This window comes from Dysidea avara, chromosome 8, assembly GCF_963678975.1.
Source record: "Dysidea avara chromosome 8, odDysAvar1.4, whole genome shotgun sequence".
Taxonomy (NCBI): domain Eukaryota; kingdom Metazoa; phylum Porifera; class Demospongiae; order Dictyoceratida; family Dysideidae; genus Dysidea; species Dysidea avara.
Window position 1 is genome coordinate 37,527,704 of NC_089279.1, and position 27,773 is coordinate 37,555,476.

General features: G+C 38.2%; 1 protein-coding gene across 3 annotated transcripts in view; it reads left to right on the forward strand.

Annotated features, from left to right (window-relative positions):
* LOC136264625 (uncharacterized) overlaps positions 1 to 27,773 on the forward strand; it is a 144,995-nt gene that overhangs the window by 88,865 nt on the left and 28,357 nt on the right. For 2 of the 3 annotated variants that reach the window (XM_066059401.1, XM_066059402.1), the window contains exons 21-24: positions 4,463 to 4,728; positions 10,953 to 11,058; positions 17,042 to 17,082; positions 18,871 to 18,983. In XM_066059401.1, coding sequence (XP_065915473.1) covers positions 4,463 to 4,728; positions 10,953 to 11,058; positions 17,042 to 17,082; positions 18,871 to 18,983 — 526 coding nt within the window. The remainder of the gene's footprint in view (positions 1 to 4,462; positions 4,729 to 10,952; positions 11,059 to 17,041; positions 17,083 to 18,870; positions 18,984 to 27,773) is intronic. The other variant, XM_066059403.1, reaches the window with a different exon arrangement.

Genomic DNA, 27,773 nt, shown 5'->3' on the forward strand with positions numbered 1-27,773 from the left:
CGCATGCTGCGTAGTCTGTACTGCCTACCAGGAGAAAATCATCTAAGTAGTGTATCACAAACTGTACACTCCATTCTTTCAGCATTCCACTGCATCTGCCAGGGCCGTGAATATTTTTGGAGCTGAGCGTAGCCCAAAAAGCATTGTTGTATCAATGAAAATTTTGCCTTCTCACAGCATTCTCAATAGCCACTGATCTTGTGGGTGGACATTCCTGTAAGCCTGTTGGACATCGATCTTTGCCATCCATGTATTGTGCCCTTGTGTTGCCACTTCCCGTGCAGCATCCTCCACTTTGACTTATTGCAGGGAGCATAGCTTGGTATCTACCCCATCATTCACGCTATCACCTTCCAGGGACGATAAGTCCACTCTAAGTTGCCACTTTCCTGGTGTTCCCTTGGGAACTACCCCGAATTGGTTGATGTGGACTGAACCTGGGGGAAACATGTGCCACCTGAATGGACCAATAACCCTGCCTGCTGCACATTCAGTCAACAAATAATCTGTTACCACTGCAGAGTTCTACCTTGCTGACCTCATGTTCTTACCCATTGGTTTACATTGCTTGTTGTAGTCAAACCCAATTCGGAATCCCTCTCAGATACCACTAGTGATGTAGTTCCTAAATTGGTGTCCTGGGTGACGTGCGAGAGCTCTCTCCCACATTTTCCACTTCAAAGGGGTAATCACTCCCATCATCCAGACAGGTACTGTCCTTTGCCATTCCTGGGGTCAGCAGGCATCCAGATGACACAGGTCCTCCATGTACTGATACTTAGCTGCAACAGATACCATCATAGATTTTACCGTTGTTATTTGTTACTCCGCGCAACCCTTGATAGTGACCCCAGCTTTTCGTTTCAGGATTCTCAACCACTTCCCTGCGAGTAACCCCAGTTTCCCAACCCTTCGCTCGTCCGTTCCCCCTGTGGCTACGCCGCCCGTGGTACTCAAACATTGTTAAATTATTCATAATATTAACAATTGATTTAATAAGTGAGAATAGCAACCCTAGATCATTCCTGTTACTTTATTTCCTTTCTTCAGGAGGGTGGCCAGCCCTGTCCATTGTTCCTCGTCCTGACTCCTGGTGGTCCTGGGGGTTTTGGCATGCTGTGGCTGTGTGATTTCTCCCACAGGTGCTGCATACGTGCGTGTGGCAGCAATGTGGAAATTGACACCTGTTCTTGTTCGAGGACCTGCACACCTCTCCTGAAGGTGGAAACTGCCTCCACCCCAGTCTGCTGTGACTTGCCACTGGGAGCACGCTTGCAGGTCTATCATCTATTTCGTGGAGTGAGCACTCTCTGGTTGTGTGTGCGTGCGACATACAGAATTCACACCCCAAGCCTGACGGTGCCTCTCCTGAGTAACAGGAAGCATGTAGAGTGCTATTGACTTCTGACCAGCGGCGGTTCCCTAACGCTGCTGCCTGCCTGCGAAATGTCGCGTTGTACAGTACCCATGTATTTCCTCGAAAACGCTTTGCCTGTCCCACTATCTCCATCATATAGGCCATCAGCTCTGGGATTGAGTCCAGGTAGCACGGGGCTAGTACTGATATGTAAATCCTGAAACATTGCACCCATATGAGTATATTCGTCACTGTGGGCCTCTTATTGCCTGATTTTCCCACTTCAGTTCCCCCGGACCTCCGGGAGTAGCTCTGTCATGTCAATGAACTCCCATTGACAGATGCGCTGTGCCAGTTTTTGTGATACTGGTGACAGGCCGGCCCCAACATAAACTCCACTGGTTGCCTGCTTCCCTGGGTCCTGAACCCAAATCCTTGTTGTTGGCTCAAGTATTCTGTAGGTCCAGGCAACGGTCTGGTGACCTTCCACCTGCTGTGAGGGTTGAGCTGACGTTTGGCGGTGCTCCTGGATAGGCCAGTGGTATACCCTGCAGATCTCTCGCCGTGGGGCAAACTCCCAGTGGACCTAATAAATAACAAAGAGTGAGAAACGGTTAATGCATGTTTTTTCCAGTTTCCCAACATGCAGGGCCAGCCTTGTGAGTTTGAGTCGACCTCTCTTCTCCCTTATTAAACTTGTTCCCCGAAAGAACAAAAAGGGCTATGCGTGCTCTGGTAGTCTCATTCACGAAGGGTACTTGGAGCTCCGTACTTGACCCTGGATATTCCCTTGACCCAGGATGTTCGTTCGATACCCTTCTTAGCCACCTGCCTAACCTTTACGTATTCGGTCGGGGACACAACTGTGTTTGTCATCCCTGAGCCCCAAGGGGCTACCGGGAGAACCCTTTTTTCGGGTGGGGGCTTCCAGTAGTGTTGGATTTTGCCTTCTCCGTCACTGGGTTGTGCACTTGTGTAGCCTTCTTTAGAGTTCTCTCCAATATCTTCTCGATGGACGCCTCCAGTTCATCAACCCGAACCATCTTGGGTAGTTGTTCAATATCATCTCCTTTATCAACCACTGGGTCTGTTCTAGTGTCCCCCTTGTCTGGGAGTTTTGGTGATGCTATTAAGTCTCGTCTCAAAAACAGAACAGATCACAACGCTGCCTCGTGTATGTTCACTTTTTGTGCATGTGTGCTTCTAGCTATTTCGTACCACACACAGTTCGTTCTGATTAAGCGCCTCTTCCTGAGTTCCACAATGTTGGGACTACGATTGACCAGTTAACCTGGGTTAAACTTCGTCTAACCCTCATGTTTTATTTGATGTAGGGCTTCAGTGGGATATTATTATTATTATTATTATTATTAGCACTTTACAGTGACCAGCACTGAAGGTCTGACTGCAACATGTGCATATAAATACTTTTAAGCAATGAAAGCAAATGAATTATATAGCATTCTTCAAGAAGTGTAATAATTGAATATTAATTGAAATGATGTTGTCATTTGCATAGCAGATTGTTGCAACTGCCACTATATGGAACGCAATGACCGTTAGAGTGAAGTATGTATTCATAGTCTTGGTTGGCAGCTGTTATGCTTATTGCACAGTTAATGCAGGTCACAACACATACATTTGTATGGTGGGACTTGTGGTCATTTAATTCTGGTGACTAGGTACCACTGTACTGTGCTTCAGTGTGTAACAAATTTAATAGCTGTTTTAGGTTGAGGGTTACTAAATTACACATTTCTCTCTCAGTAGTTTATATGTTTAAAATCATTTACGTAGGTATTACAGCTGTTTGTACCAAGGTACAGTTGTGTCAGGGGCAGTTACATAGGCACATAAAATTTGTTTGTTTTTGTGAATCTTTATAACTTGCCTAAGTTCACTATTACGTATGTATTTTTAACTCGACCATAACTTATAGCTACGTAGCTACGAGCCAAAGTTTATAAGCACTAGCTGTATGGTGTAATGCCTTTAAATACTGTAGCTATTGACTTTCAATTAAGCATTTATTTAACTCTTTAAGGACTGCTGCCGTAATATTACGTCCAAAGTAAGTATTGCTCGAAAGCCAAGCACCGTAATATTACGTCCAAGATTGTTGGCAGTAAACAAAGAGCTATAACTCTGCAACATATGAAGCTATTAAATCGAAACAGGGGCCATTGTATTCACCATTCATAGGCGATTCTTTTGATATATAAGGCCAACTTATCACGCAAAACTAAGCCTGTATAAAATTCCTAACAAAGTACAAACATTTAATATTTACACAACAATAAAACTAACCTTGTAGAAATCGCTCCATAACTTTGGCTGTGTTCATCGTATTAACTTCAAATAAAGCTCAGAGTGCTCACTATTTAGAGGCTAATAATTTGATATACAAGATCACGTGATGCAGTTTTAAAAAACTAAAATGGCGGACTGTTTTTATTGATTGTGTCACAAAGAAATTGATCGCGTTCAGGTGTTTGAAACTCACCTTAGTGCTTCTAAGACAATGGTTCTACACTTTGGTAAGTTAGATAATGTTGTTTATTATTGTCAGGCGAGTCTTTTAGTATATTTTGTTATACAATTGAGCACTTGTAGGGGCTTTGTCAACGCTATAAACTTATTATATTTATTTAAAACACTAAATGCGCAATAATCATAAAACGTGTGGGCTTTCAAGGTAGACTATGCACACAACTCTTGGTCCTTAAAGGGTTAAAAGATGTGGTTGGCAATTTTTTCCACTGTAGGTAAAATTGCTGCATTGTTGTACTCTAATAGAGCAGTCACATAAAGTGAAGTAATTCAGTCTAAATCATACAAAAATATTTACATAAATGCTTTATCACAAACTTTTTTTACCAAATTATAATTTTTATATTATTATGCTATGGCTGTGCAATTTCACTTATTAATTAGCTTTGTAATTAAAGTTACAGAATGCAGATATTCTATGCTGGTACTGGGTTAAATGATAGGATGTAGTTGGTTCCCACATGCCTGCAGGTACAGTTTAAAGATACACTGATAGTTGAACATTTTGAAGCACAAATGCCACTTGTTAATTCTTATGGCATTTCTTTATTATAGTTATTGGATACTATTGGTCAGTTACAACAAGTAAGATTTCTACAGAAATCAAAGCCTATGTTTACATTGGAAGCTGAGCCTGCTGTTGTGATATCTACTACCTTCAGCAATCATCAGCTGCACACTGCTACCCCTTCTGAGAGTAATCTTTCAGTTCATATGCCTCTTCACCTTTCTGATAGTGGAAATTTGTCACCTGCAAAGTTACAATTACAAGAGAGCACAGAGTTAGCCACTGGTTCAGCACCTGACAAGCAAAACAGCAGGTAAACAAAAATTAATGATGGGTGGTGTCATTTGTTAAGCTAATGTAAACAATTTTATAATGTGATTGATTTTTGATTGATTTTTGATTGATTTGTGATAGATATATGAACTTTCAAGAGGATTCACAAGTTTTACAAAGTGCAACACATAAATTTGCTACAAACAAAACTACAATGCAGTGCACAACGAATAAGTACAGCATAATGAAGACATTGAGATAATTTAATAGCTTTGTGTGGGTGTAAATTTACACTTTTAAAGTAACTAGTATAATACATACATCTCTGGTAGCTAGTAACTTGTAACTAGGAATAACTGTCCAAAAGTTGTAACTAGTTACAATAGTTACAATAGTATGCTATCTCCAAAATAAGTAATATACTGTACTCCATGATTGTGTATTTTTGTTGAAATGGCTACTTTGCTTGTTATATAATTTTTTGGAGAAGTGCATATATGTATAGTTCTATTTTTCCTTTTGTAAGGCTGAATACTCATACAAACATGTTTAAAAGTTAACAAAACAAGCTTATGTGAGTAACTAGTACCTTATCTTCTAGTTACTTTTGCAAAAGTAATTGTAAAGGTAACTAAGTTACATGGGATAATAATGCATACTAGTTACTTAAAAAAAAGTAATTATATCCCAACTCTGGACGTTAACAAGCCATGCTTGTGCATCCTACCTACATACCTCAGCTAGGTATTAACTCAAATCATTTGATCCAGCCCAGAGGGAGATGGAATCGGTTTAAGGGCCGTTAAAATTAATTGCGGCAAATGATAGTTTTCGGGATAAACTAAATTGTGTGTGTGGATGATGTAACCAAGTGTGGTATCTATATTTAACCACAGTATATTATGTTCATAACTACCAGAGCAACGATGTTGTTATGCACCACTGCGTACTTGACTTAATTGTGATCACATAGCTGAAAAAATCAGAAGCCATACTATTGCTGACCACACATGCTATACATATATGTTAAAACATAGCCACGAGCGCTATATGAAAAATAAAGCACTAGACGCACGGCCGAAGTGCTTTATTTTTCATATAGCACGAGCAAGGCTATGCTTTAAATGATTTATAGAACTTTCTAGTTGTGTAGCTTCACCATACACTAGGACTCGTAATTAACACGTGTTGCTCGAACTATTAGCAGCCTGAATGCACACAAAATAGTCAAAGTAACTCATGCGTATTTCACCATAGTTTGGCATGATAGACGCTCATCGCGTATTTGGGTCGAAAACCCACAATCAATTCTATTGTGACACATGGTGAAGTATTTCTGTGATATCTCCAGGACTTGTCTGTTTTCAAACACACCTTATGTAGCTAAAGTCTTTGAGCAGGCTGTAGGACCAGGTGTCCTACAGACTAAGCCTGGGCGGTATACCGGTATCTAGTTGTATTACGGTATTAATATATAAATAGTTGTGATAATAAATCAATTTACCGGAATGCTGTATTTTAGAATACGGAAAGTTAATTAGCATAAATGGACGTTTCCGATTAAAATGGCCAATTCTTCTAGTGATATCGTTCCTTCAACAAAGAAGAGAATATCAGTTGTTTGGGATTATTTCGGTGTCCGAAGTGACAATGAAGAAGAAATTGTTTGCCGAAAATGTCATCGCGCCGTAGTTGCCAAGAACAGTAACACTTCGAACTTAATAACACATCTGAGAGTGAACCATCCTGCTCTGTATGATGAATGTCGACAAGCAATGGAACAGAAATCGAAGGACAACGAATCTCAGAAGCCAAAGAGTCGTTCTTCAGCTCCCGTTTCTCCGTCACAGCCAACAATGCTTGTTGCGTTGGCGAGATCCCAGCCATATGAGAGAAAAGGAAAGCGATGGGTCGAATTGACAAATGCAGTTACATACTGCTTAGCGAAAGACTCCTTACCTATACAAACAGTTGAGCGTCCTGGGTTTACAGCCTTATTGAAGGCATTTGACTCGCGTTACCAAATTCCCAGTCGTAAGTATTTTTCACAAACAGCACTGCCGTCATTGTACTCAAAACAAAAGAAAAAGTCGCTGGAGAGTTAAAGCAAGTGAAATTCTTTTCAGCCACTACAGACATCTGGTCCAGTATCGGATTAAAACCTTACATGAGTTACACACTTCATTATATAGACAGCCATTGGACTTTGCAAACTCGGTGCTTGCAAACTCATTTTTTTCCTGAATCACACACTGGAGAAATCATTGCTGAAGCAATGAAGAGTGCTTTGGAGGCTTGGGATTTGAAGGCTGACAATCCGGTTTGTTTGACCACAGATAATGGGTCAAACATTGTGAAAGCTGCAAATGACCTTGAGTGGCTTAGATTATCATGCTTTGGGCACAATTTACACTTAGCTGTTTCGAAGGCACTTAATGGTGACCAACGATGTGTTAGAGTTCTTGGAATTTGCCATAAGATTATAAGTGCTTTCAGTCAAAGTTGGAAAAGGAAGCAAGAGCTCACAAAGGCACAGCTTAACCTAGGTATTGACCAAAAATCTCTAGTCGCTGATTGCCCTACAAGATGGGGATCAATGGGTAAAATGGTTAGCCGAATCCTTCAGCAAAAAGAAGCCATTAGGCTAGCTTTTGCTGCCGATAGGTCAACTTCACCCAACCTGGCGATGTCTTGGAGTCCATTGACAAAGCTCTGTCCCCACTTCATGAGTTGACTGACGCATTGTCTGGTGAAAAGTACGTCACCGTTTCAACTGTGATTCCAATAATCGAGCTTTTAAAATCCAAAATTTTAAAGGTGGATCCTGCTGACTCTCAATTAACTCGGTCCTTAAAGAATCTCATCAAAGATGATCTCAGTCGACGTTACGTGGATGACAAAGTCACAGCCTTTTAGATATCACATCAGTACTTGATCCGAGGTTTAAAGTCAAGTATGTGAGAAAAGTAGATGATGTTTTAGCTAGAGTAAAAGAGGAAGGTGCTAATATAGTACGCCATTGTCAAGAGCAGCAGCATCAGTCTACTCAGACATCATCTCCTGCTGTCAGTGTCACTGAGCAGTCAGAGCCTCCACGAAAGAAGAAAAATTTAGGAACTTTGTTCAAGATTTATGAAGATGAAGAGGAGAGATCTCGTTTTATTTCACCAGAACAGATCTTTGACACTGAACTTGAAAGGTACTTGTCACTACCTAAGTTGGACTCAGAAGAGGAGATTCTACCCTGGTGGAAAACATATAGCAGCCAATACCCACATATTTCACAACTAGCACAAAAATACTTGTGTGTGTGTGCTACGAGTTCTGCATCTGAGCGATTATTCAGCACTTCAGGAAATATAGTCACCCCCAGCAGATCTTCCCTAAAACCAGACAAAGTAAACATGTTAACTTTTTAAGCAAAAATTTGTAATATTTTATATTAGTACAACTAGACTTACACTTTATATACTATGTTGTTATATTAACCTGTCAAAATATTCAATAACTATATAGTTATATCGCAATATTTTAATAATAAATACCGAGGTATTGTAAAAGTCAATACCGCCCAGGCCTACTACAGACCTTCAGCACTTGTGCTGTAAAACATTAATAAATGAAAATAAAATTAACAATCGTAACAGCAATGTTACCTTCTCCCACCCATCATTGAAGCATTTAGGTATAATGCCTATAAATCAATCCAGTGGTAGAACTCGTATCGGCTGGGGTGATTGATCACTCAGTGTGGTGAGGCTATCAGCCTTCACCGGCTAGGGTGATTAGTCGTACTGGCGTGAGCCCCGCAGGCCATTAGCCTGCACTAAGGCATGTGGGCAACTGTGCTTTATTGCCCACAAAGAGATAGCATAGTGGCGTAGCCCTCAAAATTGGTAACATTATGCACTTTTCCATAAAACCATGAAACCTTCCACATAAATAGTACTCCTCATGACATGTAATTTTAGATATAGTGCCATCACTGAGTTGACCTTTGGTGACCTTTTTGGCCATTTTTGTACAGAAAATAGATCATTTTTGTCTTTTACTCCCTGAGGCGGTAATTAACTTGTTAAAACATAGTACCAAACAAAAGATATTGCTGATAGAAACAACTTGGTTTTTATTTGAAGTCAATAGGTGATTTCATTACAAAGTTATGATCATTTTTACTAGCTGCAAAATTTGATAAATTTACCTGCCCTCAAGGTGTGAATTACCTGTGGGCAGATAATTATACATAAATTTATCAAATTTTGCAGCTAATAAAAATACTCATAACTTAAGAATGAAATCTCCTATTGACTTCAAATAAAAACCAAGTTGTTTCTATTAGCAAGATCTTTTGTTTGGTGTCACGTTTTAACAAGTTAATTACTGCCTCGGGGAGTTAAAGACAAAAATGATCAATTTTCTGTACAAAAATGGCAGTAAAGGTCACCAAAGGTCAAATCAGTGATGGCACTGTATCTAAAAATACATGTATTGAGGAGTACTATTTGTGTGGAAAGTTTCATGGTTTTTTGAAAAAGTGCACGATTTTTTGGTTGTGCTGCTACACTAAGTGCTTTATTGCACCACAAAGAGTGCTTCATTGAACGAATAAAGCACTCTTTGCGGTGTAATAAAGCACTCTTTGTGGTCGATGAAGCAGTTGGCCGGCTGAGAGTGTACTTTATGAAATTTAAAGTACACTTTTCCCTTTGATCTCACCCACGCAAAGTTCTATAAACTGTGCCTATAGTTGGATATGTCAAAGCTGTATAGTACAAAGTACATTCAATAGTAATGAAACATTACACTGGTGTTTGCTAACTCTGATAATATTAGCGGACTACTTAACAGCTATATTATACATGATCACTAACTTGATATACATGCTTAGTACTGTGTAATATTAGCAACTCTTATTATCATGTTAGCTATCCATAAATGGATTTATAAAAAGTAACCAAACTAGTGTAAAAATAATTTTAAAAATAAACATGGGAATAGAGATCGCTGAAAAAGTAAAGAAACAAGAGTCAAACAAGCCAGTATGGTAAACACACAGAGATCTCTACTGTTTTCTCCTTAGTTTCTACCATATTCATTGAGTCCAAATAGAGATCTCTGTGTGTGTTTAACATACTGGATTGTTTGACTCTTGTTTCTTTATTTTTTTCAGCAATTTCTATTCCCATGTTTAATTTTAAAAATTATTTTTACACTAGTGTTTAACTGCAGTATATACCAGAGCAACAATGTTGTTGTATACCACTGCATACTTGACTTATTGTGATCATATCACTGCACAAGTGTGCATGCGTATATGATAAATCAGAAGCCACACTATTGCTGACCACAGCATGCATGCTATACATTGCCTATAGTTGGATATGTCAAAGCTGTATAGTACAAAGTACATTCAATAGTAAGAAACAATACACTGGTGTTTGCTAACTCAGATAATATTAGCTGACTACTTATACAGCTGCTGTAAATGATGACTAACTTGATATACATGTTTGGTACTGTGTAATATTAGCACCTCTTATTATCATGTTAGCTATCCATAAATGAATTTATAAAAAGTAAACAAACTAGTTTTGAATAATTTAAGAAATTAAAACATGGGAATGGAGATTGCTGAAAAAAGTAAAGAAACAAGAGTCAAACAAGCCAGCATGTTAAACACACAGAGATATCTATTTGGACTCAAAAAAACATTTATACATAAGCATTCTCAGTACTTATCTACCCCTGATTTCTGGAGAAACTACTGTTTTCTCCTTAGTTTCTACCACAATAACCATATCCATCGAGTCCAAATAGAGAACACTGCGTGTTTAACATGCTGGCTTGTTTGACTCTTGTTTCTTTACTTTTTTCAGTGATCTCTATTCTCATGTTTTATTTTTTTAAATTATTTTACACCTGTATATATGTATGCGTATGTATGTATATATGTATGTATGTATGAATGTATGTGTGTATGTATGTATGTATGTATGTATGTATGTATGTATGTATGTATGTATGTATGTATGTATGTATGTATGTATGTATGTATGTATGTATGTATGTATGTATGTATGTATGTATGTATGTATGTATGTATGTATGTATGTATGTATGTATGTATGTATGTATGTATGTATGTATGTATGTATGTATGTATGTATGTATGTACGTATGTATGCATGTATGCATGTATGCATGTATGTATGTATGTAAGTATGTATATGTGTATGTGTTTTATATGCAACTTTTCTGTTGCAGTAATTCTTCATCTACTAAAGATAACTCTATGCTTTCTGAATCACATGCCATTAAAGAACACAAACATAGAAGAAGAAAACGATTGTCATCAGAAAGGCCATCACAAGTATGTAATTCTTACCATGAGTGGTGCTGATCCCATAATGTGAAGCCTTAGGATGCCACAACATAGAAATTTTTATGTCATATGTCACAGACATTTGTATAATAAATATATCATATGTCACGACATAACTTGCTCTAGAAAAAGCCTAACAAAATGTGTTTCTTTTTGGTGAATTTTCATGAAACATCAATACTTTAAGAGCATAATACATGTTGTTTTCCCAATAGTCAATTAAACTAGCCAAATTTGTGCACTCTTTCTATATATGGGCCATGACATACTATGTCATTGGATTTTATGTCACAATATTCTGAATGTCACGACAAATGCAGCATCCCTTCTTATAACATTAATTAGACAGCAAATTTGTGGTCATGCCTAAACAAACATGGAAAACTGTAGACCTCTATGCTCTACCAGGCCACCAGGCTATTGTTATCTAATCAAAAACAGCCAAGCTGTAAAAAAAAGTGCGGCCCCCAAAAAGGCCATGGTGAAAAAAGATGTGAAATCCAAGGTGGCGGCCAAGAAATGGCTGTGATGGTAGGTTAATGGTTAAATTTTAATAACGACAATTCAAGTGATTTTGGTGCCAAGACCAAGTGGCACAAAATTCACCTGAATTGTCGTTATTAAAATGTAACCATTAACCTACCATCACAGCCATTTCTTGGCCGCCACCTTGGATTTCACATCTTTTTTCACCATGGCCTTTTTGGGGGCCGCACCTTTTTTTACAGCTTGGCTGTTTTTGATTAGATATCACTTCTTTTTGTATTTGTATACTGCAAAGCCGGCCTATGGCTGGCTTTGGGGCTTTTTTAACCCATGTGTTTTTTTTTCTTTACCACAGGAAGAAGAAAAGAACTTAAAGAAGATTTGTAATACTTCAATTATTTTTGATTTTATTAGTAATTATACAAATTATATACATATATTTATTACATGCCCATTATTCCCCACAGGATATTTTTTTGCAGCTGATCTCTCTACTGGGTGACTTGAAATGTAGCTGAACTATATACAGGATGGTTTCTTTGTAGCTGAACTCTCTACAAGGTGACCTCTTCTAGCTGGCCTATCTACAGGGTGATTTGTTTGCAGCTAAACTCTCTACATGGTGGTTTCTTTGTAGCTGAACTCTCTACATGATGGTTTCTTTGTAGCTGAACTCTCTATAAGGTGACTTCGTCTAGCTGAACTCTCTACAGGGTGGTTTTTTTTGTAGCTGAACTCTCTACAGGGTGATTTGTTTGCAGCTGAACTCTCTACATGATAGTTTCTTTGTAGCTGAACTCTCTACAAAGTGACTTCGTCCAGCTGATCTCTCTACGGGGTGATTTGTTTCTAGCTGAACTCTCTACAGGTGATTTATTTGCAGCTAAACTCTCTACATGGTGGTTTCTTTGTAGCTGAACTCCCTACATGATGGTTTCTTTGTAGCTGAACTCTCTACAAGGTAACTTCTTCTCTACAGGGTGATTTGTTGTAGTTGAATTCTCTACAAGGTGGTTTGTTTGAGACTGAACTCTCTACATGGCGGTTTCTTTGTAGCTGAACTCTCTACAGAGTGATTTGTTTGCAGCTGAACTCTCTACATGGTGGTTTCTTTGTTGCTGAACTCTCTACAGGGTGTTTTGCTTGTAACTGAACTCTCTGCAGGGTGATTTGTTTGTAGCTGAACTCTCTATAAGGTGATTTGTTTGCAGCTGAACTCTCTACATGGTGGTTTCTTTGTTGCTGAACTCTCTACAGGGTGTTTTGCTTGTAACTGAACTCTCTGCAGGGTGATTTGTTTGTAGCTGAACTCTCTATAAGGTGATTTGTTTGCAGCTGAACTCTCTACATGGTGGTTTCTTTGTTGCTGAACTCTCTACAGGGTGTTTTGCTTGTAACTGAACTCTCTGCAGGGTGATTTGTTTCTAGCTTATCTCTCTACAGGTTGATTTGTGTGTAACTGGTCTCTCTACAAGCTGATTTGTTTGTAGCTGATCTCTCTGCAGGTTGATTTGTTTGTAGCTGATCTCTCTACAAGTTGATTTGTTTGTTGCTGATCACTCTAAAAGTTGATTTGTTTGTAGCTGAACTCTCTGCAAAGTGTTTATTTGTAGCTGACCTCTCTTCAGGGTGATTTGTTTCTAGCTGATTGCTCTACAGGTTGATTTGTTTGTAGATGAACTCTCTATAGGGTAATTTGCTTGTAGCTGAACTCCTTACATTGTGTCTAGTTTGTAGCTGATCTCTCTACAGGGTGATTTGTTTGTAGCTGATCTCTATACAAGTTGATTTGTGTGTAGCTGATCTCTCTGCAGGGTAATTTGTTTGTAGCTGATCTCTATACAAGTTGATTTGTGTGTAGCTGATCTCTCTGCAGGGTAATTTGTTTGTAGCCGATCTCTCTACAAGGTAATTTGTTTGTAGCTGAACTATCTATAAGGTGATTTGTTTGTAGCTGATCTCTCTGCAGATTGATTTGTTTTAGCTGAACTCTCTACAGGGTGATTTGTTTCTAGCTTATCTCTCTACAGGTTGATTTGTTTCTAGATGATCTCTCTACAGGTTGATTTGTTTGTTGCTGATCGCTATAAAGGTTGATTTGTTTGTAGCTGAACTCTCTGCAAAGTGTTTTGTTTGTAGTTGATCTCTCTGCAAGATGATTTTTTGTAGCTGACCTCTCTTCAGGGTGATTAGTTTCTAGCTGATATCTCTACAGGGTGATTTTTTGTAGCTGACCTCTCTTCAGGGTGATTTGTTTCTAGCTGATCGCTCTAAAGGTTGATTTGTTTGTAGCTGAACTCTCTGCAAAGTGTTTTGTTTGTAGTTGATCTCTCTACAAGATGATTTTTTGTAGCTGACCTCTCTTCAGGGTGATTAGTTTCTAGCTGATATCTCTATAGGGTGATTTGTTTGTAGCTGATCTCTCTACAAGTTGATTTGTGTGTAACTGATCTCTCTGCAGGTTGATTTGTTTTAGTTGAACTCTCTACAGGGTGACTGCTTGTAGCTGAACTCCTTACATTGTGTCTAGTTTCTAGCTGATGTCTCTACAGGGTGATTTTTTTTATAGCTGATCTCTCTACAAGTTGATTTGTTTGTAGCTGATCTCTCTGCAGGTTGATTTGTTTGTCAGGGTAATTTGTTTGTAGCTGAACTCTCTATAAAGTGATTTGTTTTAGCTGAACTCTCTACAGGGTGATTGCTTGTAGCTGAACTCCTTACATTGTGTCTAGTTTCTAGTTGATGTCTCTACAGGGTGATTTTTTGTAGCTGAACTCTCTACAGGGTGATTTGTTTCTAGCTTATCTCTCTACAGGTAGATTTGTGTTGATTTGTTCATTGCTGATCGCTCTAAAGGTTGATTTGTTGTAGCTGAACACTCTGCAAAGTGTTTTATTTGTAGCTGATCTCTCTACAGGGTAATTTGTTTGTAGCTGAACTCTCTCCACAGCGACATTTGTTTGTAGCTGAACTCTCTCCACAGTGACTTGTGTGTAGCTGAATTCTGTGTAGCTGAATTCTCTAGACAGTGACTTAATTGTAGCTGAATTCTCTACAGGGTGCATGACTTGTTTATAGCTGAACTTTCTTCAGTGTGACTTGTAATGTTCTGAATCTCTATAGTGATATATTTGCTTAACTCTCCACATGGTGACTTGCTTCTTGCCGAACTGTCTATAAGCTTAACTGTTTGCAGCTGAACTCCCTACAGAATAACTTGTGATGTAATAAAATTCTATAATGGAGTAAATAAATTAGCCAAATGCTCTATTAGGGTGACTGTTCTATTAGAGTATCTCGATCTCGCATTTGCTACACGGAGTTGGCTTTAGGATCATAACTCAGTGGTTTGTAATCCGATTCTTCTGTACTACTGCAAGGACTTTCTATGAAGATTATTCCAGCTATACACCGATTTTCAGCTCATTGCTCTAAGCGGTTTGCCTAGTAGGCGTGAAAACTAATACTTTTTTATTCGTACAAATCGATCGCGTAATTGTGACACAGGTTGGGTTTTGTGTCATATCTCCATGGTATTTATCTCGATTCCTTTCAAACCACCAAAAGGCACTCCTACGATGGTTACTCCATCTACATAGCAATTTTCAACTCATTCCATGAAGCGGTTTACCCTGTAGGCGTGACAACAAACCGATCTTGTTTTACGCGAATAATCGCTCATAACTCCTGAACCATTCATCGGATTTGTACCAAATTTGATGCTAGGATTCGCCTTTGGACTCCCTTTCTGTGTGCCAAATTTCATGGCGATCAGAGTACGCGTTTGCTTGTTATAGCAAAGACGAAGAAGAAGAAGAAAAAACAAAGAAAAAAAAATGAAACTTTGGCAGCTCGTATCTAGGAAATGGCTGGAGCGATTTCCTTCAAATTTGGAATGTAGACTCCCTTGGCTGGCGGGCAACTGTGTAGCAAATTTGGTTCCAATCAGATAAGTGATCACCGAGATACAAAGGTGTGAAAATGACGTTTTCGTTCTTCCTGTCAATATACTCACGGGTGTGGCGCGCCGGCTTCTTGGGCCGCACGACACACTACCGTGTGTCTTGATGTACATGTATTATTCACATGTTAAAGATGCCAGCTTGTCAAAGTTCTTCTTTCGGAATGTGTTGGACAACTATGTATGTAAGAAATATCACTATACAGTGGAACCTGTGTTACGGTCACCTGGATTAAGCGGTCACCTTTGCATAATGGCAATGGTCACGAGGTCCCAAATATTTTCCCATACAAATGTATGCATTGTGGTCTGCATTAAGCGGTCACCTGTCTAATGCATATAATGGCCGACCAAGAATTCACCTATGAATCACTGTATATATAACTTTCTCCTTCATATAGCGGTTGCTACCTTTTATGGTGGCTTGTTAAGCAAATTGCCTGGCACCACGTACCATGGCACCATTTCAATTAATGCGCAATTATCACACTTCCTGCCTTTCAATGAGTAGTATATAATCTATCAGGATTCATTGCTTAAACGTATTCAATAGCTATAACCAACATTCATACAAGCTCACCTTGCCCTTTCTGTATTAAAATTATGATTAAAGTACCTGGTAAAGGCAGAGCCTGTATACCAGAAGGCCTTATAAAGGCCTAAGATGTTTATTAACTGCACTAAGTATGTTTGAAAAGTAGGAGAAAGAAGAAAAAATCCATGACTGGACCTGGGCAGCCTCGAACCTGCAGCCATCCGATTAACGCTCGAACGCTTACAGAGTCTGCCAGGCGGTCAGGATATTTTCTTCTTACTAAAATATTACTGCATTGCGGTTGGCGTGAGCCTCTTAATATTAATTACTCATTTATAACGGTCATAGCCACTAAAATGCTGCTGACCACCTTATGCAGGTTTTCTCTATAACAGCCACCTGTATATAAAGGCCAGATATATCTGGTCCCAAGGTGACCATTATAGACAGGTTCCACTGTAGTTACATATAGTGTAACTAGTAGTCCCTGTACTGGTCCATCTTAGGAGAGGAATTACCTAGAGCAGTGCAAGATGGACAAATTTTTACATATGCATACTGTAGCTTAACAAAGGACAATGCACAAATTCTGGCTTACTTTATGTGCTTGCTGCTTTACAGAGCAAGCCTTGGCCATCCACATAGACTTACATCAAAATGTCCTTCATGGGCTATGTTGGTCTATGTTTTACTACCTTGAATTCTGTTATTGTTAAAAATACATTGTAGAATTGCTCTACAAGGTGAGAAATAGTTGGAGCTGAAATGGCTTAGGTCTGGATTGTTCATTGCCCAAGTTATCGATAAAATTAGTTTTGAGTTAATATATAGTCATATGAGTGCAGGCTATCACCAATGCCCTTTAGACATAAAATAATTAGTCAAGTTTCAGGAAGCTCATTAAGTACATGGGCTGTGAGAAATTGTACAGCTTCATATAATTGGCTCAGTACCACCTTAAATAGTCATTGTATGTCAATGTCTTGCAGCAGGGCATCTCTAGTGATAGCAGAAATCTGGCTCACAGGAGGTATGCAAATTTGTATGCATGTATGTGTGCACATACTATGTATGTATGTATGTATGTATGTATGTATGTATGTATGTATGTATGCATGCATGCATGTATGTATGTATGTATGTATGTATGTATGTATGTATGTATGTATGTATGTATGTATGTATGTATGTATGTATGTATGTATGTATGTATGTATGTATGTATGTATGTATGTATGTATGTATGTATGTATGCATGCATGCATGCATGTATTTATGTATGTATGTATGTATGTATGTATGTATGTATGTATGTATGTATGTATGTATGTATGTATGCATGGATGTATGTATGTATGTATGTATGTATGTATGTATGTATGTATGTATGTATGTATGTATGTATGTATGTATGTATGTATGTATGTATGTATGTATGTATGTATGTATGTATGTATGTATGTATGTATGTATGTATGTATGTATGTATGTATGTATGTATGTATGTATGTATGTATGTATGTATGTATGTATGTATGTATGTATGAATGCATGCATGCATGCATGCATGTATGTATGTATGTACGTATGTATGTCTGTATGTATGTATGTATGTACGTATGTGTGTATGTAGGTACGTATGTGTGTAGGTACGTATGTGTGTATGTACGTATGTGTGTATGTACGTATGTGTGTATGTACGTACGTATGTGTGTACGTACGTATGTGTGTATGTACGTATGTGTGTATGTAGGTACGTATGTGTGTATGTAGGTACGTATGTGTGTATGTACGTATGTGTGTATGTACGTATGTGTACGTATGTGTGTATGTACGTATGTGTGTATGTACGTGTGTGTGTGTGTGTGTATGTCTGTATGTATGTAGGTACGTAGGTGTGTATGTTTGTATGTATGTATGTTTGTATGTATGTAATAGTTGTAACATGGGCATGAGGGCTTTGCCTGATAATGTATGCCCTCTGCCTTTGGGTCTGCGGCCCTCGGGGGGAGTCAGGCATACATATCAGGCAAAGCCCTCATTCCCCGTGTTACAGTTAATATGTAACACTTCTCAGGCTGATAGTCTGTACAGGGTGATGAATCACCCAAGCCAATATGAGTGCAGCCACTGGATGTATTATATATGCGTACCTAAAAAATTCAATTATGGGTCAGCAGCTGTTACGTTCTGGTTATGTTCGGTTACGATGAATGGACATATCCTAGAGATATCACGGAGAATTTTGCAGAGAATTTTGGTTACATGAGTTTAATGTTTTATTCAGTGCTATTGAATCATTTATGGAAAAATTATGAAGTTCACTAAGGGCCTAGATAGGTAAGCTTGCTTGTAGAGTGGTTACTCCATGCAGAGTGGTTACTCCATGCAGAGTGGTAGCTTAATGATGGGGGTGTGTCCATATTCGAAAACATGTGGAAACAATAGGTGAATAAGCTATAGCACTAGTTCTCACCTTAGCCCAACATTTTTTAACTTGTAGGATAGCAAGAATAACAAAACGCTCTCCGTCTGAGTGGTTTTCATGGCAAAGTCCAAGTTGTGCATCATAATCATGTGAGTATTAATCGATCCCCACAATCGATTTCAGCCTCAACACCTATATAATCACTGCCCAGTTGTAGCCTGGCTATATTTTGTATGTAGCCGGTTAGCTGGGCTACATACAAAATGTAGCCCAGGTGGCTCCTTTGATCTGAGGTGTGAAAGTGTTACATCTATGTATGTATGTATGTATGCATGCATGCGTGCATACATGTATGTATGTGTGTAGTTAAGTATGTACTTATGTATGTAGAAAAGAGAATGCCACAAAAAGACTTCAAGATGCCTTCAGTTTGATGAATGATATCTTAGCTTCAAAGCCACTTTCTCATAGCAGTTCATCATCTAAGCCTGCAATATCCAATGGTAAGATTGTGCATGTGTTTTGTAATGTGACTGGTTGAGTACAACCTGACATGTTTAATTTAACCAATCATTTTACACTGTAGTCTGTCACATGTGCGTTTGCTGATTGCTATTATAATCATGTTATAAAGTCTATTTTATAACTTCTCAAGTAAATATCAGGTTTACCTGTTAAGTAGTTTTGAAGATGCAATGGTATAGATGCACGTTACATATATTAGTTGTATACCACAGTATGGTGAATTTATTCTTCCATGCATTGAGGTACCATATATGTACGTATATGTAATAGGTATCATATCATGGCTGTTCAGCTCACTTAATTTTCACCTTACATAACTAGTTTAAATTTATTACTGTAGTAAGATTAATTTCATACCATTGCAAATTCCTTAGAACATTCTACATGTATGTGCATCGTACAGTATAATAGCACCATATAGTAGGGTTTTGGACTTTCTTGCCCCAATAGATCACAAAAATACTAGCCTTACTTTTCCCATCACAACATCTTGGCAGTATTGGTTAGGCATAGCTAAGCCCAAAGTGTCTGTCACGAAGAAGAGACAAACAACGAGCAACCAACTACTAACTTTATTTTACTCTCAAGTAATTTTCATATAAAACTAGTGGTACATATAGCAACCATACAATTACGTATTATAATAATGACATCATAATTAACAATAAATTAGTCAGTGTTCTCTTCATGACAGTGTCTTCAGAGTGAACCCAAACCCTTCCACTATAAAATTTTGAAAATAAAATTTTTAAAACTGAATTTTTTACTAACTCGACTGACTGACTGACTGATTGACTGCTTGATGCCTTCAGCAACAACTATGGATAAGACTCTGTTTGGGATGAGTATTTTTGTCACCCAGTCATGCACAACAAGTTTTAAACTCACTAAATTCAACCTTGAGTCCATTACAAATTCTTCAATTTTTTTCTCTACTTTTTCAACAGGCTTTTTATAGAGCTGATCTGTAATCAACAGTGGAACATGATTCTTGTGGGAATTCTGCATTGGTAGCTGTACTTCTAAGATCTGTTGCCTGAGTGCTCAGAGTTAAAAAGTGACAATGTATAGCTGTAGGGCAATCGTGGCATTTTGTAACAGGTGTGCTTCAGTGGATTGTCCATTTTTGGTTTACGTTGTTCCTGCCCTGCTCTAAAACAGTTGTACATTTGGGACCATTCAATTTTAAAGTTGTAACATTCTCCTTGTACTCTTTTCATCCCATGTTACTGTTTTGTATTAATCTGATTCCCAGTGTGAACAGGAAATCATGCTGGCACAATCTGTCAATCCATTCTTCCTATTTGGAATCGGTGTATTCCATCAAAAATCCTGTCACAGAGGTAAGTAAACATGTACATGTTCACTTCCTACAGCATTCATCTGAGTGGGCATATCAATAGGAGCTATGATATGCAAGCTCTGCAGACAGGATTTGGGAAGCTCCAAGAAAAGTATCTGATATTACATGTTTGCTATCACAAATTCCAACTAAAACCACTTTGCTTCCATTTGGCTCCAAATATTGCAGCTCCACTTTGCACTCAGATGTGCTGTAGTTGGCATTAAACAGCAAGCAGCTTTTCTCTCGGTGTGGGATTTCACTACACGACAGTAGGCCCTGGGCTTTTGGTCTCCTTTGATAGGACATTGTGTCCTGCCAAATACAATTATGGTCAGACATTGGCTAATTTGTCCGGAAGTTGTCCGATGTCTGACCAGGAGTACATAACCATACCCATTGTTGAATTATGCTTGTGTGAAGGAGTCATACAGGCAGTTAGTTAGTCAGTAGAAATTCCATTAATGCTATTGGGTTTGATTTTACCTAAGTGATATGTCATGAAGGTTTTGTGAGGCTAGTTTTGGAGTGATATTGTTGGCCAGAAAACCCATGGCCAATCCTTCTAACAATATATAGTACTATTCAAGTACTGCATGTGTTCATCAGTGAACATACAATATTGGAACCCACAATCAATAGTACTATTTTATCAGGTTTTCCAACCACTGTTTATTATTATTATTATAATTACTAGGCCCGGGGCACATACAACCAAGTACAACCACCAATAGGGCAATCTACAAATGGGGCAAGTACAACAGTGCATGACCAACACAGAATGTGTGGATGAAAAAGATGCACATGCAGTAAACTTAAGTGATACATACAATTACAATCGTGTGGGTCTGCTACTATTACGTTGTTATGAATACCTGACCATGGAAGACCACATAATGTATTGTCACCACCCCTCCTGCATGATTCTCACAAGTGCATGTTCGCATATCTACGGTATTTAATCTCATTCCTGCAAGCAATGAAGCTTATACATCCATTAAACAGTCCTAAAATTAAAATGTATAATGAGGATAAATCAGGGTACTGGATTAAGACATGCATGGCTGCTGAAGTTTCCAAAAGCAGACCTCAAGGATAAAAGAAGCAGGGCATTTCACTAGAAACTGTTATCTGAGTTTTTTTTATTTTTAATATGAGCTGGGCCATATGTCCTAAAATGATAACATGATATACTACAGGATGAAATTGAATTTTGGGGAACAAATGGCTGCGTGCAGCTGATCACTGTGAAAGATGGTAGTACCTTCAATAGGATAAAAATTCAATACCAGAAAATAATGGATATGCCAACAGGACAAAGTACAATTCCATTGTGTGGTAGCATTGCAGACTGTAACTGTGTGTAGACACGGTAATATAGTTTACAGTATGTAGGTAAATAAACAGTAGCAAGCACAACCACACAGCAATTATCAGCCTAAGGGCACATTTTGTGTATGTAGTGTTTGTTATCTCAATCACTTTGTATGGAATGTAATTTCGGCAATGTTTATAGTTTTTGTCTCAAAGTAAAATTATGCATGGTGATGACAAAACATTGTAAATTAAAATGAAATGAAATGAAACAAACAAAACGACAATTGTTCTAATCAACAAGAATATGGCTTTCCACTTAATGCAGCTCAGTGGAGACAGCAGGGAGCTCTGTTGACTGTAGCTTTCTGCTCCCATGGATAGCCAGTACAGCAGAACGTAATAGTGAAAACAACAAAGCACAGCGTATCCAGGAAAGTGTCTGGTTGTTAGAGGTATTGTGCTTTTGTGACAAAGTGATCTCACTCCTGGCACTGAAAGGCTTCAAGTTGAGAGCTACGTATTTTCACACACACACACACACACACTTATTAGCTGAAAACTGTGCTGGCGTAACATACTGAAGATGCACTTTATACCATAGAACTGTATGCAGCAATGCATTATTGGCACTGAACACTAGACATGGAAATAATTCAGCTAGCAAGCCAGGTAAAGGATGAACAGAAGTATGCAAATACACACAAACTATCATGTTAACATACTCTTAATCATGTCATCACCTGTAATGTGTCCACTGGTACCTGGCATGGCAACTTGGAACTCAATGTGTCACCCAAACATACTTGTAATCTGGTTGTTTATGTGTAAAGTGGCCTCTGGATTTCCTGCAATCACTTCTCCTTTGAGTAATCTGAAATTAAAGCATGGGTGTGGTACTGGGCATTATATAGAATTACATGTACGTTAAAGTCATCAGCACGAACAGGTGCAACGATTATATGGTTGTGCCTTCGTTCACAGGCGAATCGATCCCTGGTTAGTTTATGTTTCTAGGCCTCGTTGTTTTCTCTAACTTTAATTATTATTATTTATTTATTATTTATTTTATTATTTATCTAGGCCCAGGGCAAATACAACCAAGTACAATCACCAACAGAACAACCTACTAATGGGGCATGTACAGACAGTGCATGGCCAACAAATTGTGTGCAGGTAGAAAAGATGCACAGTAAAACAATTATAGAGGAATTGACTGGCACATAAACACAAGGGATGTATTAGTATGCAATTACAATCAGTGATTATCCGACCATGAAGATGTGAGATTGTACTTTAAATTGTGAGAATCATGGTATTGAATCTGACATCTACAAGCAGTAAAGTTTAAACATCCAACGAATGCTTATTACATTGATTTTATGCAATTGTACACAATTTGTGTTACATGATATGTTTAAATGAGGATGGATTAGAGCACTGGATTAAGACATGGCTGGAGTTGCCAAGAGCAGTCCATGGTAAGATTGGGATAAAAACAGAGTAGTTCAATTGTCTTTCATCTACAACTGATATCTGAGTTATGTATATATTTAACATGAGCTGGGCCATTTGTACTATAATGATCACGCGATGCCATGGATATGCTGCATGACCAAATAAAAATTTGGAGAACAAATGTGGCTGAAATGCAATACCAGAATTTCATGGATATGTCCATGTGCACAAGTATGTGGAGCATTGCTGATGGCAGCAGACTTTGCTACATATAATAATAGCAGTTAATAGCAAGCACAACAATTGTCAGCGTAAGGACACATTTAGTGTATGTTGTGTTTGTTATCTCCATCAGTGTTCAGTACATGGGATGCAATTTGGCAGTGAATATCTATGTAGTTTTCTCAGGGCCTATATCAGTGATCAGTCTGGGCACTCCAGACACTAAAAGGTTTCAGGCGGAGAGCTATGCATCATCACACAAGTTGGAAACTGCACCTTCTTTGCACAATGGTCTACCAGATGAGGCTTTCTCCCATCCCATACATGAGTGAGGTACCCTAGTTATGCGAAACTAAAGAAACAAGACTATCAAAGTGTTTTAACCAACACAAACTAACCTCCAGTGATTAGTAGCAACTTCCAATCATGCTGTTTATTAAGCGGGCATAGCAATCACTCGTTTTCCAATCAAAATAGCCACTTTAAAACACAAATGAACTGTAGTTCGCTTGTCTAGTGGGTGTCATGTACTAACTGTTTTGATTGCATTAAATAGAATTGTTGCACGTTTCTATCACCCCCATGAAAACACCCTCCCATTATACAGAGGTGTAGGAAGATATTTCAGGCAGGGGTGCTGAGGTGGAAGGCGGACTGACCTGCAGGGGGTCTGGGGGGCAGCCCCACAGACGCTGACGACATTTTCAGAATTGTATCGCTCAAATCATTGTAAATTACATATTTATGGACAAAACAATGATCACATACAGTACATTCACATGGTACAGTAGCTACCTAAATTACAAATATGGATTAAAACCCTATAACATTGTATTACAATAATTTACATGCAATTGTACTGGTATAGATGTCTCAGTATGTATTATATTGTGTGTATACTCTAGAATGGAAGAACGGCCTTGGCCGAATTATATAAAAATCGTCATTTATAGTAACATAACAGTTATATTTATTGATTTATTTCCTAGTGTTAAATGCAAATGCTTTAACAATTCAATCATCAATTCTGTTCTGAAGCAATAAGTTGTTCAGTTAACATGCACTCCCAGACTACTTAATTAACACTTTGTAGGCTAGAGAAGGGTTGATCTCTCTGTTGTTGTAACTGTAACAGCTACCATCAATAAACAGGGAGGAGGGGTACACCCAACACACGTACTTTATAACTGGAATATGTTAATTGGAATCTTGTACTCCAATCCTATTCATCTCTGTACGTGGGAGAGACACGTGGCATTGTATTTGATTGTGAATCCATCGTTTTCTATACTTCTTCTCAATCACAAATAATTGCGCTAGTGTTAAACAGCTGGCCAATGGTGAGTTGTGGCGAGCTACAACATCGGAATCGTCAAGGTAATTGTCATCGTGACTGTCAGAATCCCTTTTGCCTGATCACGTGATCTATTTAATTACTTTGCGGCGTGCACAGACAAATTTGTGGGGGTGCTCCAGCACCCGTTGCACCCGTGCTTCCTGTGTCACTGTTATACGATTGTCTCTTCATACAACATGGATTCTATTCCCGGTGAGTGCAAAGCCTTAGGCCTTGTAGTTTTCTCAAACATTATTTATTCATTATTCATTATTATTGATGTAGTTTTAATCGCATTTCGTATTACCTTTAGTACTTGGTTGTATAGTTTATTTATTTATTTGTGACGTAATTTTAACTGCATTTCGTATTATTCTTAGTTCTTGGTTGTATAACTAGACATACAACCAAGTACATACACAATCAACTCAATATGTCACAATATATAGTGACATGCAGATATACTGTAACACAATAGTGGCATCCTAACTAGAGGCCACCAGTAGCTAAGTGCCGGTACATCATTGGTGTGGCAGTGGCACAGTGATGTGTACACAGTATAAGCTTACAAAACATACAAGAGAGAACTAGACATTACTGCAGTATTGCATGTAGTAATACATTATTGGCAACATCACCAAAGATGAAAATTATTCAGCTATGCAGTCAACATACAGCACAGTATCAGCATCAACTAGAGGTCACCGGTAACTGAATACGGTTCATCAATGGTGAGGCAATAGCACAGTGATGGATATGCACTATATGCATACACAACTTGCAGGAGATACACAATACTGTAGTAGTTAAGAGTATGCAAGCCAGGTGAACCAAGGCCAGCCAGAGTCTAGTAAGCCAGGTGAAGGCAAAATACACAAGAAAACATTAAAACACATACCACGCTCTTTACAATACTTTTACATATAAAATATAAGTAAATAATACAAACAGACACACAGTTCCTTGTCTTGTGCAGCTGGCATGCCCTTCGTATTGGTGTCAGCCGTGGCCACCTTAATTAACCTGCTGAATCTTCTTTATGCAAATGAATCCACTGGCAGTTGGCATGGCGACTTGAGACTAGTGTGCCAGCTGGCAACACTTTCAAAAACAAATTATCAATAGTTTTTCGTCTGGATTGCTGCACCTGGTCAAGTACTTGGCATCACGTGCTAGTGTTTTGATTGGCATTAAATAGAATCGTCGTACATTTCTACCACCTCCACGAAAACACCCGCTCATTATACGATTGTTTCTTCATTCAACATGGATTCTATTCCCGGTGAGTGTGAAGCCTTAGGCCTTGTAGTTTTCTCAAACATTACTTATTATTTATTTACTTATTTATTTATTTACTTATTTATTTATTTATTTATTTATTCATTATTTTGTTCATTATTTTGTTATTCATTATATATAGAGGTGGGTGATAGTAAAATTTTCACAAGACGATCGATAGTAATGAATATATTACGATGACGATATGTATCATGATAGTATCTAAATGACAGATCAGTAGTTAGCTGCTTGTACAGTTGAGAATTTTTGACCAAACTTGCTAATTTATACATTGTTTACACCAAAACATTGCTCCTTTATTGTGAAAAGACAAGAATATGGTTCATGAATAGAACTACTTAGTAGTCATTTAGAAGTGTTACATCCATCACGATAGTGTAGAGGCTAAATATCACGATACGATTTGAAAATTTATATCACGATACTCGATATTTTTTTACTATTGCCCAGCTCTAATTATATATGACATAATCTCAACTGCCTTTCTTATTATTCTTAGTACTTGGTTGTATAACTAGGACCGGGTCACATACAACCAAGTATATGTACAAACGAGACAAACTAACAACAGGACAAGGCATATACTATGTACGTAACTACATAGATTATATATACTACGTACCTGGGATTGAAAATGGAGACATGTGATCCAATTACTCGTGTACATTTGTTCAAAGCAATCTGCGTTGGAACGCACCCCCAAATTACCACCCATTTTCAAAGTGTTTTTATGGTAGAAGGCGAAGGAGAAGGCTTAATATCCAGGTTGAGATATGCCTAAAGCCACTAATACTAGTAGGTCAGTAGTCACATATGTAGGCGCCTACCGGGGCCAGAGATTCATACTTAGCAAATTTGCTGTTCTGTTGTGTCAAAACCTTTTAGCCGATAAACTCAACAAAGTTTTGGGGGTCTGCATGTAGTGGGACATTTCCAACCCACAAAAAGTGTATACAAGGTTAGGATTTAGTTACTCAAGTGGTACTAGCTAATTATTTCCCTTTCTTAGCTGTTTTGTCCCTATCCCAGGCCTGTAGCCTGTACAAGAATATGGTAGAACTCTTAAGTGCTTCTGGTCACAATCATTTGTAAACCTGACAATTTCAGAAGTTAAAATGATAGGCAATTCTGTATAGAGTTGTACTGTACAGCTCTCAAACTTGAATAATACTTCAGCTAGTCAAAATCATTATCCAAAGAAGACCTACTAATAGCTATACAGTTGTAACATTTGATAGTCACATGGAGCACTGATTGAGACAAGTTTGCTAGTTAAATGTTGTGCATGTTTCTGTGTTGGAACAGAAAGTCAGTTGAGTGTACATAATCAATGTTGTAATTGAGTACGTTATATGGTTCCTACCACCATACTCAATTTCATGGTAGTGGCTGTTTTAGCTATTTACAGCAACTATAGACTCTAGATAAGCGACATAATGTCACAGCCGACTCCATTGCTGGATAAGTACAACCATCCCTCTAGCAATATGTTGCAACATACACTGTTGTGCCGTATCGTCATGTTGTTGATTTATTACTAAGAACAGCCTGAGCTTGGTACAGCATAGAAATTATGCAATTTTTCAACAGTGAACCTTGTCTGCTACAAAAATCCTATCAGTTTCAATGTGAGATGAATCTTTCACAGCAACAAACACTGTTATTGTATTCCTTGACAAGTGGTAGAAAGACACAGCACAGTTGACCTTCAAAAACAATCTACATAAAGATTGAGCTACATTAGCAAATGCGACACTACCATTGTACAATGTACAGTGGAACTTGTCCTGTATAGAA